Source organism: Pogonomyrmex barbatus, unplaced genomic scaffold (assembly GCF_055798465.1).
Source record: "Pogonomyrmex barbatus isolate J1 unplaced genomic scaffold, ASM5579846v1 scaffold4, whole genome shotgun sequence".
NCBI lineage: Eukaryota > Metazoa > Arthropoda > Insecta > Hymenoptera > Formicidae > Pogonomyrmex > Pogonomyrmex barbatus.
In genome coordinates this window covers 7030056-7043602 of record NW_028297138.1, presented here as the reverse complement: position 1 = coordinate 7043602, position 13547 = coordinate 7030056, and the positions used below count along the sequence as shown (strand labels likewise).

Below are 13547 nucleotides of genomic sequence, written 5' to 3'. Positions count from 1 at the left end.
GTATTTCTTAGTCACTTGCTGCTGGTAGGGGCAAGAGCTCGAATCGGCGAGATCCGAATCATTCGTTCGGTGAACTACAGATTCACACGAATCATGATATAAAAACGGTACAAAGTTCAGTTAATTTATTCTTTGAATATTTAACGTGACTAATAACTTAATGAGTTTTTTTTTAAACAAGTAAATTAATGCAAATTTATAGAAATATAAAATCGTATAATAATTAAAGAAAAACTATTCACTATTCGGAATGGAAAAATTCCTGAATGATAATTTTATGTCTGAGAGACTTTTTTTTTGTCTTGACATTTTTAATGGTTTATTAATCAATTATCTCTTAAAACTTTTAAAAGTTTTTATTTATTTTTATCAATTCAAGAATTTGTTATTATTTAAATATATAATTTAAAGAAGAATGTAATTTGATTTATTGTTTATTTTGTTATCGTTTGTTTTCGCGTCTTTATTTTTGATTGTAAATTTATAATATCGTTATTACGACGTAGATCTTAAATGGACATTCTAATTCATTCAATCGCATTGAAAATTAATATTTATGCTCAATAGTTTTTTTATGTCATACGCAACTTGATTCCACTGTAATAAATTAATAGAACATTAATTAGATAAAATAAAATTGAAACATTTTATAATTAAAAAATTTTAACATTTTAATTATAAAATGCTTAAGTAAAGAAGTTATTCGTAATTAGTTATTTTAAGTCTTATTAAAAATATTATAATAATTAATGAAAAATACATGTAGAATCTGTTTGTTGAAGAAATAAATAATAAATTTGTATAATAAAAATATTTTTCTACAATTTGTAAATCTTGTTGTAATCTATACAACTATTTATTAATAATTTGATTGTACGTAATTAATTATTTTTATTTAAATTACTTAAATTAATTGTTTATTTTAAATGGTTTAAAAAATAAATTATTATTGATATTTTTGATATATCAAATTTTTTCAGAAAATACAATTTCTATAAAATAAATATTTTAAAAATTAAAATTTGATAACAATTTAAATTTGACAATAATATTATCTTTATATGCATTTTATATTATATTATATTTCACATCAGAAGTTGTTATAATAATAATTAAAATACATTCAATTAAATTGTTGTATTTTTATAAATGTAATATTTTTATGGTGTGTAAATTGAAAAGACAACGTAAAAAATAAAACAAATGTTGAAAAAAACTACGCACGTTCAGCGACATTCGTAAATACACGGCTCCTGCATTACGATGCAAAAATAGAGTAAATGCTCGAAGGTCAAGGATTGATTTTAAATGCTGCGTATATGTATATCCATGCTAAATCGTGTTTATGTCAATTAAAATTTCTAACGACACATTGTTTCCTGGACGACAGTATAATAAAATTGAATTTGAGATTGCATTGATACGCGCGTTACGTCATGCATACGTATCATCTAAGTATATTTATATTTATTTCAAAGGCTCTCAAAGAAATTCTCGCAATCGCAATTAGTAGAAATAACAGTGTTTTTACACTTTACTTTTTTCGTTACATTTATGAAATGATTATCCGATTGTTGAACAAAATAAGCTTCATAAATGTTTGTAGCATTACACATAAATCTTCAATACTTGGAAATAGTTGAGTCATTCAATCCACATTTCTTTCCGTTATTAATCAATGTCTAGTATTCAAAGATCCATTGTTTAACAAGTGCACTAAATATTATTTAAAGATATGACTATCACAAAAATTAATAGACGAGCTATGTTTTATTAATTTCAATAAGAACAAATAAAATTGAATATATACAAGTTGTAATTTTTATATTTTAAAAAGGCAGTACTTATTTGGATAATATTACATTAATAACTATATATAATTCTTATTTTAATTATATTTTAAAATATTATTCTTTTATATTCATGAACTTAATAAAATACATTTTTTAAAGAGTAATATTCTAAATATAAAAAATATAAAATAGGCAAAGCGATATATAAACGATAATTCCAGATAAAAATTATATCTAATTTAATTATTTCATATTATTACATATTTACATCATTATTGCATAAATGTCACTCTTCCATTTCTGGGTGCAATTTTATTTTCCAGCGGCGGATCGTCGTATTCGTATACTGGCTTATTTGTAACTTTTACAGTTTTGTTTTGTAAATTCGCTTCATCATTTGGATATTTAGAAATCTTCTGATTCTTGTCTTTAGGAGCGATTTTATTCTCAATTTTAAAAGAGGTGCTAGAAGGTCGAGTTCCATAGAAAGTGCCAAATCCAGCGGTTAAACCGTGCCAGGAAAAAGTTGTATCTTCATTAATATCTTCGTGAACCTCATAGGTATGTTGCGGACGATGTCCTGGAAGATCACTTTTTATGAGAGATATAAAATACATTTACATCTACTTATATAATGTATTTATATCTATTTATATAACACTTTTAATTATACAACTACATGTAACATCTACAAAGAAAAGAACAATTATACTAAATTATCTAAAAAAATTAACCAGATATAGATGTAAAAGTAATTTCGTTGTCATCAAAATAATTATAAAATACATTCAAATTGGTTGCTAAAATATCAAAAATTTTTACAAAATTATCATCATGTTTAAGCTTACATAAACAACAAAAAATATCACTCTTCAGCAACTACTTAGTGAATTTGATTTTATTAAATTATTAAAAAAATTATTAAGAATTTAATAATTTTCCTTTTTATTGAATTTATATACATATACATATACATATACACACACGTGTGTGTGTGTGTGTGTGTGTGTGTGTGTGTGTGTGTGTGTGTGTGTATCACGTATATAAATTCAATAAAAAAGAAAAATTAATATATATGTGAATTCGAAATTAATTGCTTATATTGCAAATTATGTTATTACGTTATTTTTAGCAAACTTATATTCAACGGACATAAGAATTTTGAGTTTGCTCCATCCGAATTATTTTCAAATCTGTATCTGGCCAAATTTTTAAATACATCAGCAAAATCATTTTTCGTATAATTATATTTTTATACAATAATTTTAGAAATAATATATTGTTTTTCCTTAAGAAAATAGATCAGCGAAGATAATTACCATGACTGCCAAGAATTCCTTGACCATGATGATGACCTCCGTGAATCCCATGGATGCCACCTAATCCAGAATGATGGCCGAAAAGTCCACTGTGATGTCCAATCAGAAGATTGCTCAATGCATTTAATCCAAGCGGATCCTTGTGATAATGTCTAACGGGTCTCTTCAATTGCTCTTGCAATCGTTGATTTTGGATTTCTTCCTTTCGCTTTCTTTTCTGTTCCTTTATAGCTAAAATGCGTTCTCTCCTCTCTTGACGAGTTAAAATATTTTCTGGGTTTTGTCTTTGCTCCCTGGTATTTTTTACAAGTGTGCCGACAGCTTCCAGGGTTGAAACGGGGATCTGTAAATAATTTTGTTGATTGTAAAAGATAATTAAATACACTTTGAACATATAAATTTAAAGAATTTTACTTATACATGACCTTAACGATATTGCTTATCGTCTCCGTGTTCTCTGGTGAAAAAGCTTGGACGACGGATGCGGTTTGTCTGATTGCTGTGATTGGAATCTGTAAGATAAAAATACGATTTTTAAATTTTGTTTATTTATTAAAATATATATTATTTGTACACATTTTTAATATGAACTTTTTAATATAAACAGTTCTTATTATTTTTGTTATTTTAACAATTGATTGTTTATTTAATTGATTATTTTTTATTATTATTAAGAAATTTTAATAAACCTTTTTTATTTTAATAAAATAAAATAATTTTTTTTATAAAAAAATTTTCTAATATTGCTTACGTTAAAAATGTTATCAATCAGTTGACCATTTTGGGCAGGTTGACCATTTTGGCGTCGTACTCTGCTCTTCGAAATATCCTGAAATACATAGACGAAACTAATTTCTCTTTCTTATACAACAATTAAAAATACTTCGAACAGGTCATTTTTTTTATAATTTTTGTATATAAAGTAATGTAAACAACGCGTGTACTGCATAGAAATTTCTGAGATTTATGTATGATAAGTACGACCCACGCTTAACCCATAGAGAATATATAAGTCTACGCTACATGTATAAATAATGGCCGAAGTGCCTAGTCTTTATTGCAGCTTTCACTTTTTGTGGATTAAAAATTTGTTGAATAATCTTTGGTCATTATTGGAAAGGTTAATTCATGCTGTCGCGGTCTTTATTCAAGAGTGAAATAACTTTATTATAATTTATTAAGACAGAAAAAAATTTTTTTATAGAAGTTTTTGAATGAAAACTTTAATTTATAATTTATTGTTTCCAAAAATAACAATAAATTCTAACAATAATATTAAAAGCGATAATTCTTAAAACAAAACTTGGCAAACTTTAGCGATTACTGAATTATTGTTATACATATAAAAAATTAAAATTTTCTTTGCAAAATTTGAATAATATTGATGCGTCAAATTATCTCTCTAATCTTTTAAGCTATCTAAGTTTGAAATTTCTATCAATCATTCAAATTCTTTTTTTATTAATAGTATCTTTGATTAAAGCAACTTACGCCGTACACATCACTAAGTAGAAGAAGAAAGCTCAGGAAACCGCAGCACCAAAACATTTTTTTAACACCTGTCGAAATAGAGTTGCTTATAGCTGGCTGCTCCGAGTTTCAACATGGATCGCCACAGAATTGTATCGCGAATCCGCTTCGTCGATCTATAAGGGTTTCCACGAGATCCCACACGAATCGTCGACCAATCCGGATTTAGGATTCGCAGGTTCACGCCGGTTTTCTCGGACGAAGAAGGTGCTTTCTATTTATTGCAATCGTGCCACGCCAATCGTGATCTTTGGATCCTTTCGTTCTCTTTTACACCAGTGGATGATTCCAATAAGTTAGCTGTTTCTTTTTCTTTATATTACACGCAGAAAACTTTGGCGTGGGTTAAGAGTCGAAAACGGTTGTGTAATTCGATATATTGCGGAGATACGAGATGACGGAGAAACGTTCACTCATGATGTAACCGCTCGTAGGACTCGAGATCTTTCAGATCATTAGCGCCGAATTTCGGCATTATTTGTCATCAGTCGTAACTCGATGAATAGATCACGCCGAAAAGTCTTGAGGCTAATAGAGCCGAATCAAAAGTAACAGAAACTGATTGTGTAATTATTACTTTTGGTTTGGCGCCTTTGATGTCAGTTCTAGAGGATTCATTTAGTTTAAACGACAATGCAGAAATGAAGAAATATTGTGCACCTTAAATCTATATATTATATCTAATATGTGCATTTTTACTACAATGTAATAAATTTTAATGAAGGGAGACATAAATAATCATCTCTGCGTAAATCTATTTTTTTTCTATTTAAGAATCGGGTCACTGTATAAATACTTAACTAAACGCAGATGCAGTATAAAAAAAACGAAAGATATAATTTTCAGAGACTAATAATAATAGTCTTTGGCTATATTATAAAATTGCTTGTTATAAATGGATCGTTATGTGCAATTTTGGCTTTGAGGTATATTTCGCCATCCATTTAATTCTTCTTCGCGATGCTACCTTTGTCACATTTAAAAAGCGTTTGGATTATCCTGCAGGAAACTGCCTACCTGATTCCCGAGATTTTTTTGAAATTCCCTCACATTTATCTCCGATTGCTGAAAGGTCGAGCAATTTATTGAGACCTTTTTATAATAAAATTATGAAATAACAGTCCAATAAAATATACACTGATAAAAAAATGCTGTTAAATCAACATTAGTCTAATTGGAAATAATTTTGTTAATTCAATGACATTATTAATGAAACAAATATGTCATGCTGTTGTATTAATAATCAAGATCTTTGTTTTATTAATAATAACATTGAATTAACAAAATTATTTCCAATTAGACTAATGCTGTCGATTCAACAACATTTTTTTCTCAGTGTATTAAAAAGAATTGATAGGAGGAAACGAGTGTAATAAAACTCACATTTAGGGCATCCTGCCATTCAATATTGAAGAGCCTGATTAAACCGCGCAAATTTCTTCTAATTAAAGTTTGAAGTCCGGTTGGCGTGAGCCTAAAAGGTCGTGAGGTCGTGGTTGTCATTGTCGTCGACGCGTTGGCATTTGCCATGTCGCTGGACACAGTACTCTGATCATTCGATGGTGCAACTGTTCTCGCATCAGTAACCATCAATGGATGACTACTGACTGGTGATCGCGTGGTCGGGTCCGGTTCGATGTTTTGACTGATGAGATTACTAATTTGTTGAATCGCTGATCGCGTGTCGTTGAATGCCTGAAATGGAATGAAAACGTGCTAAACAGAGTGAAATTTCTACTTTTCTTTTTAGCTTAAAACTAGATGGAAAAAAAATGGTTTGTTTTTGACATTATTAGGAAAAGTTGAATTAATTAATGTCCTTCAAAAATGTCCGTTGTGTTCCAAATATTTCATAGATATTTTTATTTTTGATATAATTATAATATTTTCCAATTGCTATGCATTATGGAATGTCTGCATATTTCCCATATATTTTTAATATATATATTATTTATATTCCTTACAACATGACTTTTCTATAATGTTTTATAATATATTTATATATGTTTTACTAAAAAATATACTGAAAATATATTTTTTCTACTGTTGTATATACATTTCTTATATATTTTTAAGCAATTGATAAAATAATCTCTGATAAATTTCAACAAATAAAAAGGAATAAATTTTCTTTATAAAATTTTGTTTTACTTTTTTTGTTGACACAAAACGAAAAATGAGTTAATTTTTTATGATTTAACTTCTTTAAAGTGAATTCAGGAAACTAACAAAAATGCTGTATTACATATCTTGTATATATTGCCAATTTCATCATTTTTTTGAGTTGGGAATTTTTTTATATAAATTCTGAAGAATTTTAACGGTTACCTTAGTGTCGGAACATATTATTATCCGTACCTCGAAAGTAAGTCTTGCCAAGGTCCAAAAGAATCCCGGACGTTGCCTGCGAACTTGTCTGACAACTCTTTTCGTTTCTTCAGAGATATTCGTTTCCGCGATGATTGCATCTTCGACTGTGTTCTTCAACTCGACCTCGTTCGCATCGGTATCTTCGGACAACAGCTTATCTAACACGTTCATTTTCTTCATTATTTCCTCATCGATTTCTTCATCGGTCTCCTCGTAACGTTGCTCCAGCGTAGCGCTTTTATCTTTGGTAGTCTCTTGATTTCCGACGAACTGAGACTCCGAATAATAGTATGGTTTATATATGTCTTCTAGATATTTCGGTATGGATTTTGCCACGTTTTGCTTTACATTGCCTTCAGAATAGCTATTCTTAGGCAACACTGAATTATGCTGATTAGAACGATAAGCGTTGTACTGTGGAGATTTCGGGACATTATATTGGAACTGTTCTTTAAAAGAAACTGATTCTGGCTGCATTGATCGAAATTGATGATGTACATCATCATTGATCTTCCGATCCAGAGGAATCCAATCTGATCTTTCAGCTCCATGAAATGGAATGATCAAACAGAGGAATAGCCAACTGGCTGCAAAGGAACTAATCGATGATATATACATCTGAAAAAAATATTTATAAAATTAAAAATAAATGTGAAAATTAACAAGTTAAAGAAAATTAACAAGTTAAATTACTAATGAAAAATTCACGATGTTTAAATGTGTAATCGGGAAAAGATATCAAGAAATTTATCGAAATATCTTTGAAAATATTATGACAGAAACATGAATAGGTATTGCATTGAATGATATAACTATATTTGAATGTAACAAAAATAAAGTATTACATATATTATGTAAAGAACGTCATAACAGATACGGAGCTCGTGCAAAACTGCATTTCACGAGTCCGTAGAAACATCATGCAGTGAGAGTTAAACGATGACTATGACGCACGAAAAAGAATCGGCAGTTATTACGTAAATCGATTATCATCATTTAGTGGAATAAAGAAAGTTCACTGAAGTAAAACCACAACGGGAAAATTATCAATTATAAATATATAAGTTTAGAAAATGAAACGCTTAGCTTATGATTCATCACTTACTAAATCAATTATATAATTTATGATATTTCATAAAAAACGTTTATGGTTAAAGTAGTAGTACAGTTAAAAGTTTATATTTAACTCGGTTAGAAAAGTAAATCTTTTTTTATTTATCAATAAAAACTTGTTTGTCTCATATTATAATTTGTTAAATTATTTATCAAATTAAAATAATTAAAAAAAAATGATATCTTAAAAATTATTGTTAAAAAATTAAAATTAAAAATTTCATTTAAAATTAAATTAAAATTTTAATTTAAAATTAAGAATTATTATTGACTTACATTGACAGCAATTTAAATCCAGACAGATGTGCTAAAACATTTCTTCTCCTCGAATACGCGCACATTTCTTCACAAATCATTCAATCATTCAGCATTCTAAAATTTTCTTCAACGTACAATAATCTAACTTTTCTGAAATGCCTACGTATCTGGAAGCAATATCAAATTTTGCGCAAAAGAACCTCTATTCCGAAACGTTCTCCACTGGAAAGTCTATGCGTCACTCGCGGTTTACCGCAACAAAACAGCAGTTTCTATCGTTCGTTCGCGCACAATTGTTTAAAAAAATCGCTTCCCTTCGATCTACCACGACGATCGTGGTGTACGATTATTGCTGGCCGATGGCCCACGCCGCTGATCGAGCATGACTATCGGCCAATGCCAATGATTTCTTTCACGAGGATCATCCGAATATTTCGACGATCCATTTCGAAGACCTTCTTATTATACGTGACGCGAGCGCGAAACACGTGCACCGAATTAATAGTGGGCCTTATCGTGCATGTTGCGAAACAATGAAATCTGATGTCTCAACGCTATCGAAAATTTGGACCTCCTACAGCGCGTCAATTTGTCAAACGATCGATATTTTGACAGCGAAAAGTTGCTACATACGCACACGACTTGTCTGCAAAATACTATAATTTGGCTGATTATTCTAAGTTTCTAAGTGTCTACGAATTACTCGTAATACGAAATGCTGGAAAGTTACCTGTGCGTAACTTATATATCTCGTGGCTATATAATGTTTAATATTGATTGGTAACGACATGATTATCGAATAATAATAATAAGCCCGTGACTGGTTACGTCGCGCTGATTTCAGGAGCAATCACGCTGCAGTATTCTGAAACTACACATGCCGTGCACAGGCTCACGTAAAGTCGTAAGACTTTCTACTTCCGTGAAGTACAATATATCGCCTGAAGATTTCTATCGATTGCGAAAATGTAAGCGTACGCGGTGCGATTTAAGTGGAGCACTTAAATCGTGCTCGCACGTGCGTCTCATTGGACACAATGGATTTAACAAACCTCGCTAACTATTTTTAGATGCAATCAAAATTTCACCTTCTTTGCATTCTATGATCTTCTTTATACGAAAGAGCGATACGATAGAGAAACTATGGGACATTAGTTTTTCCGTCCGAGGAAAAAAAACACTAGGATTTTAGAGCTAATTAAAATTGCATTATGTTCCGCGTGATATTTTTTTATTTTAATTTTGTGCAATTCGTCTCCTATATTATAACTTATAATACTAAACTGTCAAAAATTTTATTAAAATAAAATTTAATGGAGGTTGATCGTAAATTATTAATTTTGCTATTATTTTAGAAAATTTTGTTTACAAAAAACTTTTTTATTTCAGTCGTATGCAACTTGGAAACGATTTATATGTTGATGTTTTCACTCAAAAGAAATCGATTGCGAATTTTATTACGGAAAAAATTAAAACTGTGAAACACTTTGCGTAACACTAATTCCATTATTTAATTTTCTCGTTGTTTACTATTAATCTCTCTATTTCTTATTGGCACATGATCCGAAGGAAATATACTTCTTTTTACAATTTCACAATTGCACGACATTAGGTCACTAAGAATTTGCACGATAAATGATCATCGATCTCGCCATCCGGTCCGGAGATCGGCAACCGCGGTACTTAGCCGTCCTTGTCTTCGAAAACCTGCCCGAGGTTCAGGTCCACGTGGACTACAGTACGTAACGACTTCCATCTTTCACTTTCACTCTTCGTAATCACACACGTAATCGAGATTCCGTTATACGTGCCAGTGTAATTTGTTATAATTGCATGAGCTTCAGGATGACAAAACGACGTGTCGCTGAACAATGTTCATCTTTGTAATTGCGTATGAATTCTCGAAAAATTTTATATAAATTTATCTAGCTTTTAATATTTAACATCAGATATTTTCGATAATTGAGAAATAAAAAATATATTTGTCAAATTAGTCAAAACTTTGGAAAAATCTAAATTCTTTAATAAAATTTAACAAATAAATAAGAATGAAAGATAACGTGGAAAGGATAATTTACCTTTTATAGCAACATGACAGAGCATATTAGCCGGTATTTATTATTTAGTATTGATATATGATAAAATTTTTATGACACGCTCTGATTATCAGGTCCACTTACCGTTAATTATTTTACTGTGAAAGGCGTGCGTATAAAAGACGCACAAGCTACTTTGCACTAAAAGTTTCTTTGTTATCAAAATCCAAATCCTTTTGAATATAGTTTAATAATAATAATAATGGATTCCTGCATGAAATTTTCTTTCGCATGAGAGAAAGTATAACAAAAGTCGTGAAAAACGTTAGATGTTACTTATATCTAGTATTTGATAATATGTACAATGCGATGAAAAACTAATAGTACTTATATGTTAAATTTTAGGTTTTACAATTTGACACGGAACTTTGAGGATGTAAAGAGTAGAATTTCACGTGGTTATGTATGCGCATACATCTCTTTTTGTACACCTTTTGTCTTATGTAATAAGATGTCGGTACTTACCTTGTCAATACTTATCTATTACTTTACGTGACTATGTAAATGACTCTATTTATCTACTACCTATATTTAACGCAATTTTGATCTAATGTGATTTCAAATTGCAGAATAAGACAAAACGAAGCTTGGATTTAGATTGTTTACTAACTTAAATAACTTCTATTTCTTTTTTTTACGTGCTTGAAGTTTAATTCGCAATTATTCGCAATTATTCGCAACGTAAAAAGAGAATTGCCTTTTAAGCATTGCTTAAAGTTATGACTTGAAATGATAAATTTAAGATTAGAAGGTAAAGTGGCAAGTCACTGGTGCAAAAGAGAATAAGCGCTCGTAAAATAAATTGCTGTAGCTAATTATAATTAATGATTATGCGCGGACGAGATGTGTGAAGATACTGTGTGAAGATACTGTTATATATCTTGATAAATTATGACTTTATAAGCCCACAGTACAGTTATAAGTTACACGTAGGTGTTAAAGACCTCTCTAAAGACAAAGACACGGCCTTGACCGAACGTTCATAAGCTAGGGCATAATTGTGTTTTATTGAAGATTGTAATTAGTAGACAATAGGATTAATTAGAAATTATTTACATAATGAGATACTATCATAATTACATTTAGAGATAAAAGAGAAAGTGAATCTTGATTTGTAACTTAAAATTAGAATTCATGCAGCAATTTGTAGAAATATATTAATATTCTTCTATTATAATTGCAAAAGCAATTTTAAAAGTGTCGTTAAGTATTTTACATTATCTTTTTAATTATACATGAAAAGGAGCTATTTATGAAAAAAAAACTTGTTTATTTTTCTATCTTTAACATTCAGTTTTCAGTACTTCATACATCTATCGCAAAAAATCAATTAATTAAGCTTGTGAAGTTTATATAAGACGTTCTGCAAAATTATTGCTATTACGTTATTTTATATTATTACAATGATTTTTCTCTTCTCAATGCCAACAAAATTATTGTGGATAATGTTGTTATTTCAGTAAGTTATTAGATAATATTCCTTGTTATCACTCATTAAATTTTTGTTAAAAAGAAATTCAATTTTATAATATTTTTAAATAAATTTACTTTTCAATAGAAGTAAGAAAGATATTTATGATCACAGTTGGATCTTGATGCGTAGTAATTATTTTTTAAATTTATGTACATAAATTCAATAGGCTTTGTTACTGCCGCCAATTATATACCGTTATTAACGAATTTGCAATTTAGCTAGCCAAAACTAGAGCTATGCATCCTCTCTTTCTCTAATATCTCGATCGAATTAATCAATTTAATAATACAAAATGAAAAATCCTTTACAGCAATGTTTTGTAAAAAAGTTGTTACTTACGTTTTGTTTTTCAAGCGAACCTCACAGAGATGCGAACTTCTCGGCGCCAATCGTTAACTGATCGTTCACGTTTCCTGTATACCCATATTGTACAGAAACGCAAAATACAAAAAAAGAGCAACGTGCAATCTGTTTGACACGCAAGCGCGCCACTTATATATTGCGTGATAAGTATATTAGACAATTTATTTTATCGGTCTTATTTTCCTCATTCAAACTTGTCATTATTTTACGAATATGAAGCAATATCTTCGTTAGAAAATACACATAAAAGGAAAAAGAACAAGAACTATTCCAGTAAACCATAAGCCGCAAAGGAAGCCGCAAAAATTCGGGATGTGTAATATTTTTTAATGTGAAAAACAATGACGTTGCAGTTTAGAAAATTTCTTAAAATCCTTAAAATGGAAAATTTCTCTCTGTGTAGAAATAATTTACACTGCACAAAAATTGAAAATTTTTAAATTTACTTTAAATGCAGTTTAAAATCCGAGATTTAGAGCAAAAAAAAAACAATAATACATACTTATGATAATAATTGGAATTATCTTACCTTTTTATTAAATAGATATTTTCTTCAGAGATTGTCGTTTCTTCTGTGGTATTATTATATCGCACTGATATATATTTATATCTTTCGTTCCTTCATGTAATTTACATTGCTGAATGCAGTAGATGATGTGGAATCAAGTGCATCTTACTAGACGGCAGAGATAGTACTAGCGAGATGAGTTCTCTCTACGTTCCGATACCTCGAATCGGCCACGAAGGTCGTCACCATTTTTACAACACATCTTACGTATTCTCTGTGATGTAAACGAAACAAATTATCGAAATTCTGTGACAGAGTTTTTCATGTGATTCTGCTATTGCACGGACAAGATTGCAGCGGAGAATTTTTCTCTGCGGAAAACAAAACACGTTTTTAGTGACCTACCATTGTGATAATTATAGATAATTATAAGTAATCATAATTAAATAATATCCAAAAATACCTGTGCATTGTTTATCAAATGCTTTTATACATGATAAGCGATAAATCAACAATTTTTACATAAATTTAACTTCAGATGATATCATTTCACATTAAACAATAATTTGCAATTATTTAATTTTGTATTTTATTTTAATTATTTTACTTTGTAAATTTTACTTTTTGGTTAAAATTCTGCTGCATTTGTTATGTAGAATAGCGCTCATATGAGATGCAAATGATACAACAAACAATTTAGCATTATATTGCAATATAGCACAA

General features: G+C 29.4%; 2 protein-coding genes across 5 annotated transcripts; both read right to left on the bottom strand.

Annotated features, from left to right (window-relative positions):
• Positions 1-1755: 1755 nt before the first annotated feature.
• LOC105428319 (uncharacterized) lies at positions 1756-5145 on the bottom strand. Its single transcript, XM_011640570.3, has 5 exons — positions 4604-5145; positions 3864-3941; positions 3538-3624; positions 3113-3455; positions 1756-2373 (listed from the first exon to the last, which is right to left on the bottom strand). The coding sequence occupies exons 1-5, from the start codon at positions 4658-4660 to the stop codon at positions 2066-2068; spliced, it is 873 nt and encodes a 290-aa protein (XP_011638872.2). The 5' UTR covers positions 4661-5145; the 3' UTR covers positions 1756-2065.
• A 149-nt stretch (positions 5146-5294) lies between these two features.
• Positions 5295-13007, bottom strand: LOC105428318 (uncharacterized). 4 transcript variants are annotated; one of them, XM_011640566.3, is made up of 5 exons: positions 12846-13007; positions 12293-12366; positions 7001-7630; positions 6026-6337; positions 5295-5707 (listed from the first exon to the last, which is right to left on the bottom strand). In XM_011640566.3, exons 3-5 carry the CDS (start codon positions 7628-7630, stop codon positions 5621-5623), a joined length of 1029 nt encoding a protein of 342 aa, XP_011638868.2. In that variant the 5' UTR covers positions 12293-12366; positions 12846-13007; the 3' UTR covers positions 5295-5620. The 4 variants fall into 4 exon arrangements, with proteins under 4 accessions (XP_011638868.2, XP_011638870.2, XP_011638869.2 ...); XM_011640568.3 differs by lacking the exons at positions 12293-12366; positions 12846-13007 and adding exons at positions 8402-9039; positions 9114-10105; XM_011640567.3 differs by lacking the exon at positions 12293-12366.
• Between the last annotated feature and the right edge of the window lie 540 nt (positions 13008-13547).

Bases quoted from the DNA above. Each gene is read 5' to 3' on its own strand.
- LOC105428319 (XM_011640570.3), bottom strand. From the start codon at position 4,660: ATGTTTTGGTGCTGCGGTTTCCTGAGCTTTCTTCTTCTACTTAGTGAT. The intron at 3,625-3,863 runs GTAAGCAATATT...TTTATCTTACAG, and splicing joins TGATTGATAACATTTTTAAC to ATTCCAATCACAGCAATCAG. The intron at 3,456-3,537 runs GTCATGTATAAG...AATTATTTACAG, and splicing joins CGATAAGCAATATCGTTAAG to ATCCCCGTTTCAACCCTGGA.
- LOC105428318 (XM_011640566.3), bottom strand. From the start codon at position 7,630: ATGTATATATCATCGATTAGTTCCTTTGCAGCCAGTTGGCTATTCCTC. The intron at 6,338-7,000 runs GTACGGATAATA...ATTCCATTTCAG, and splicing joins TGGCAAGACTTACTTTCGAG to GCATTCAACGACACGCGATC. The intron at 5,708-6,025 runs GTGAGTTTTATT...TCGACCTTTCAG, and splicing joins AATGGCAGGATGCCCTAAAT to CAATCGGAGATAAATGTGAG.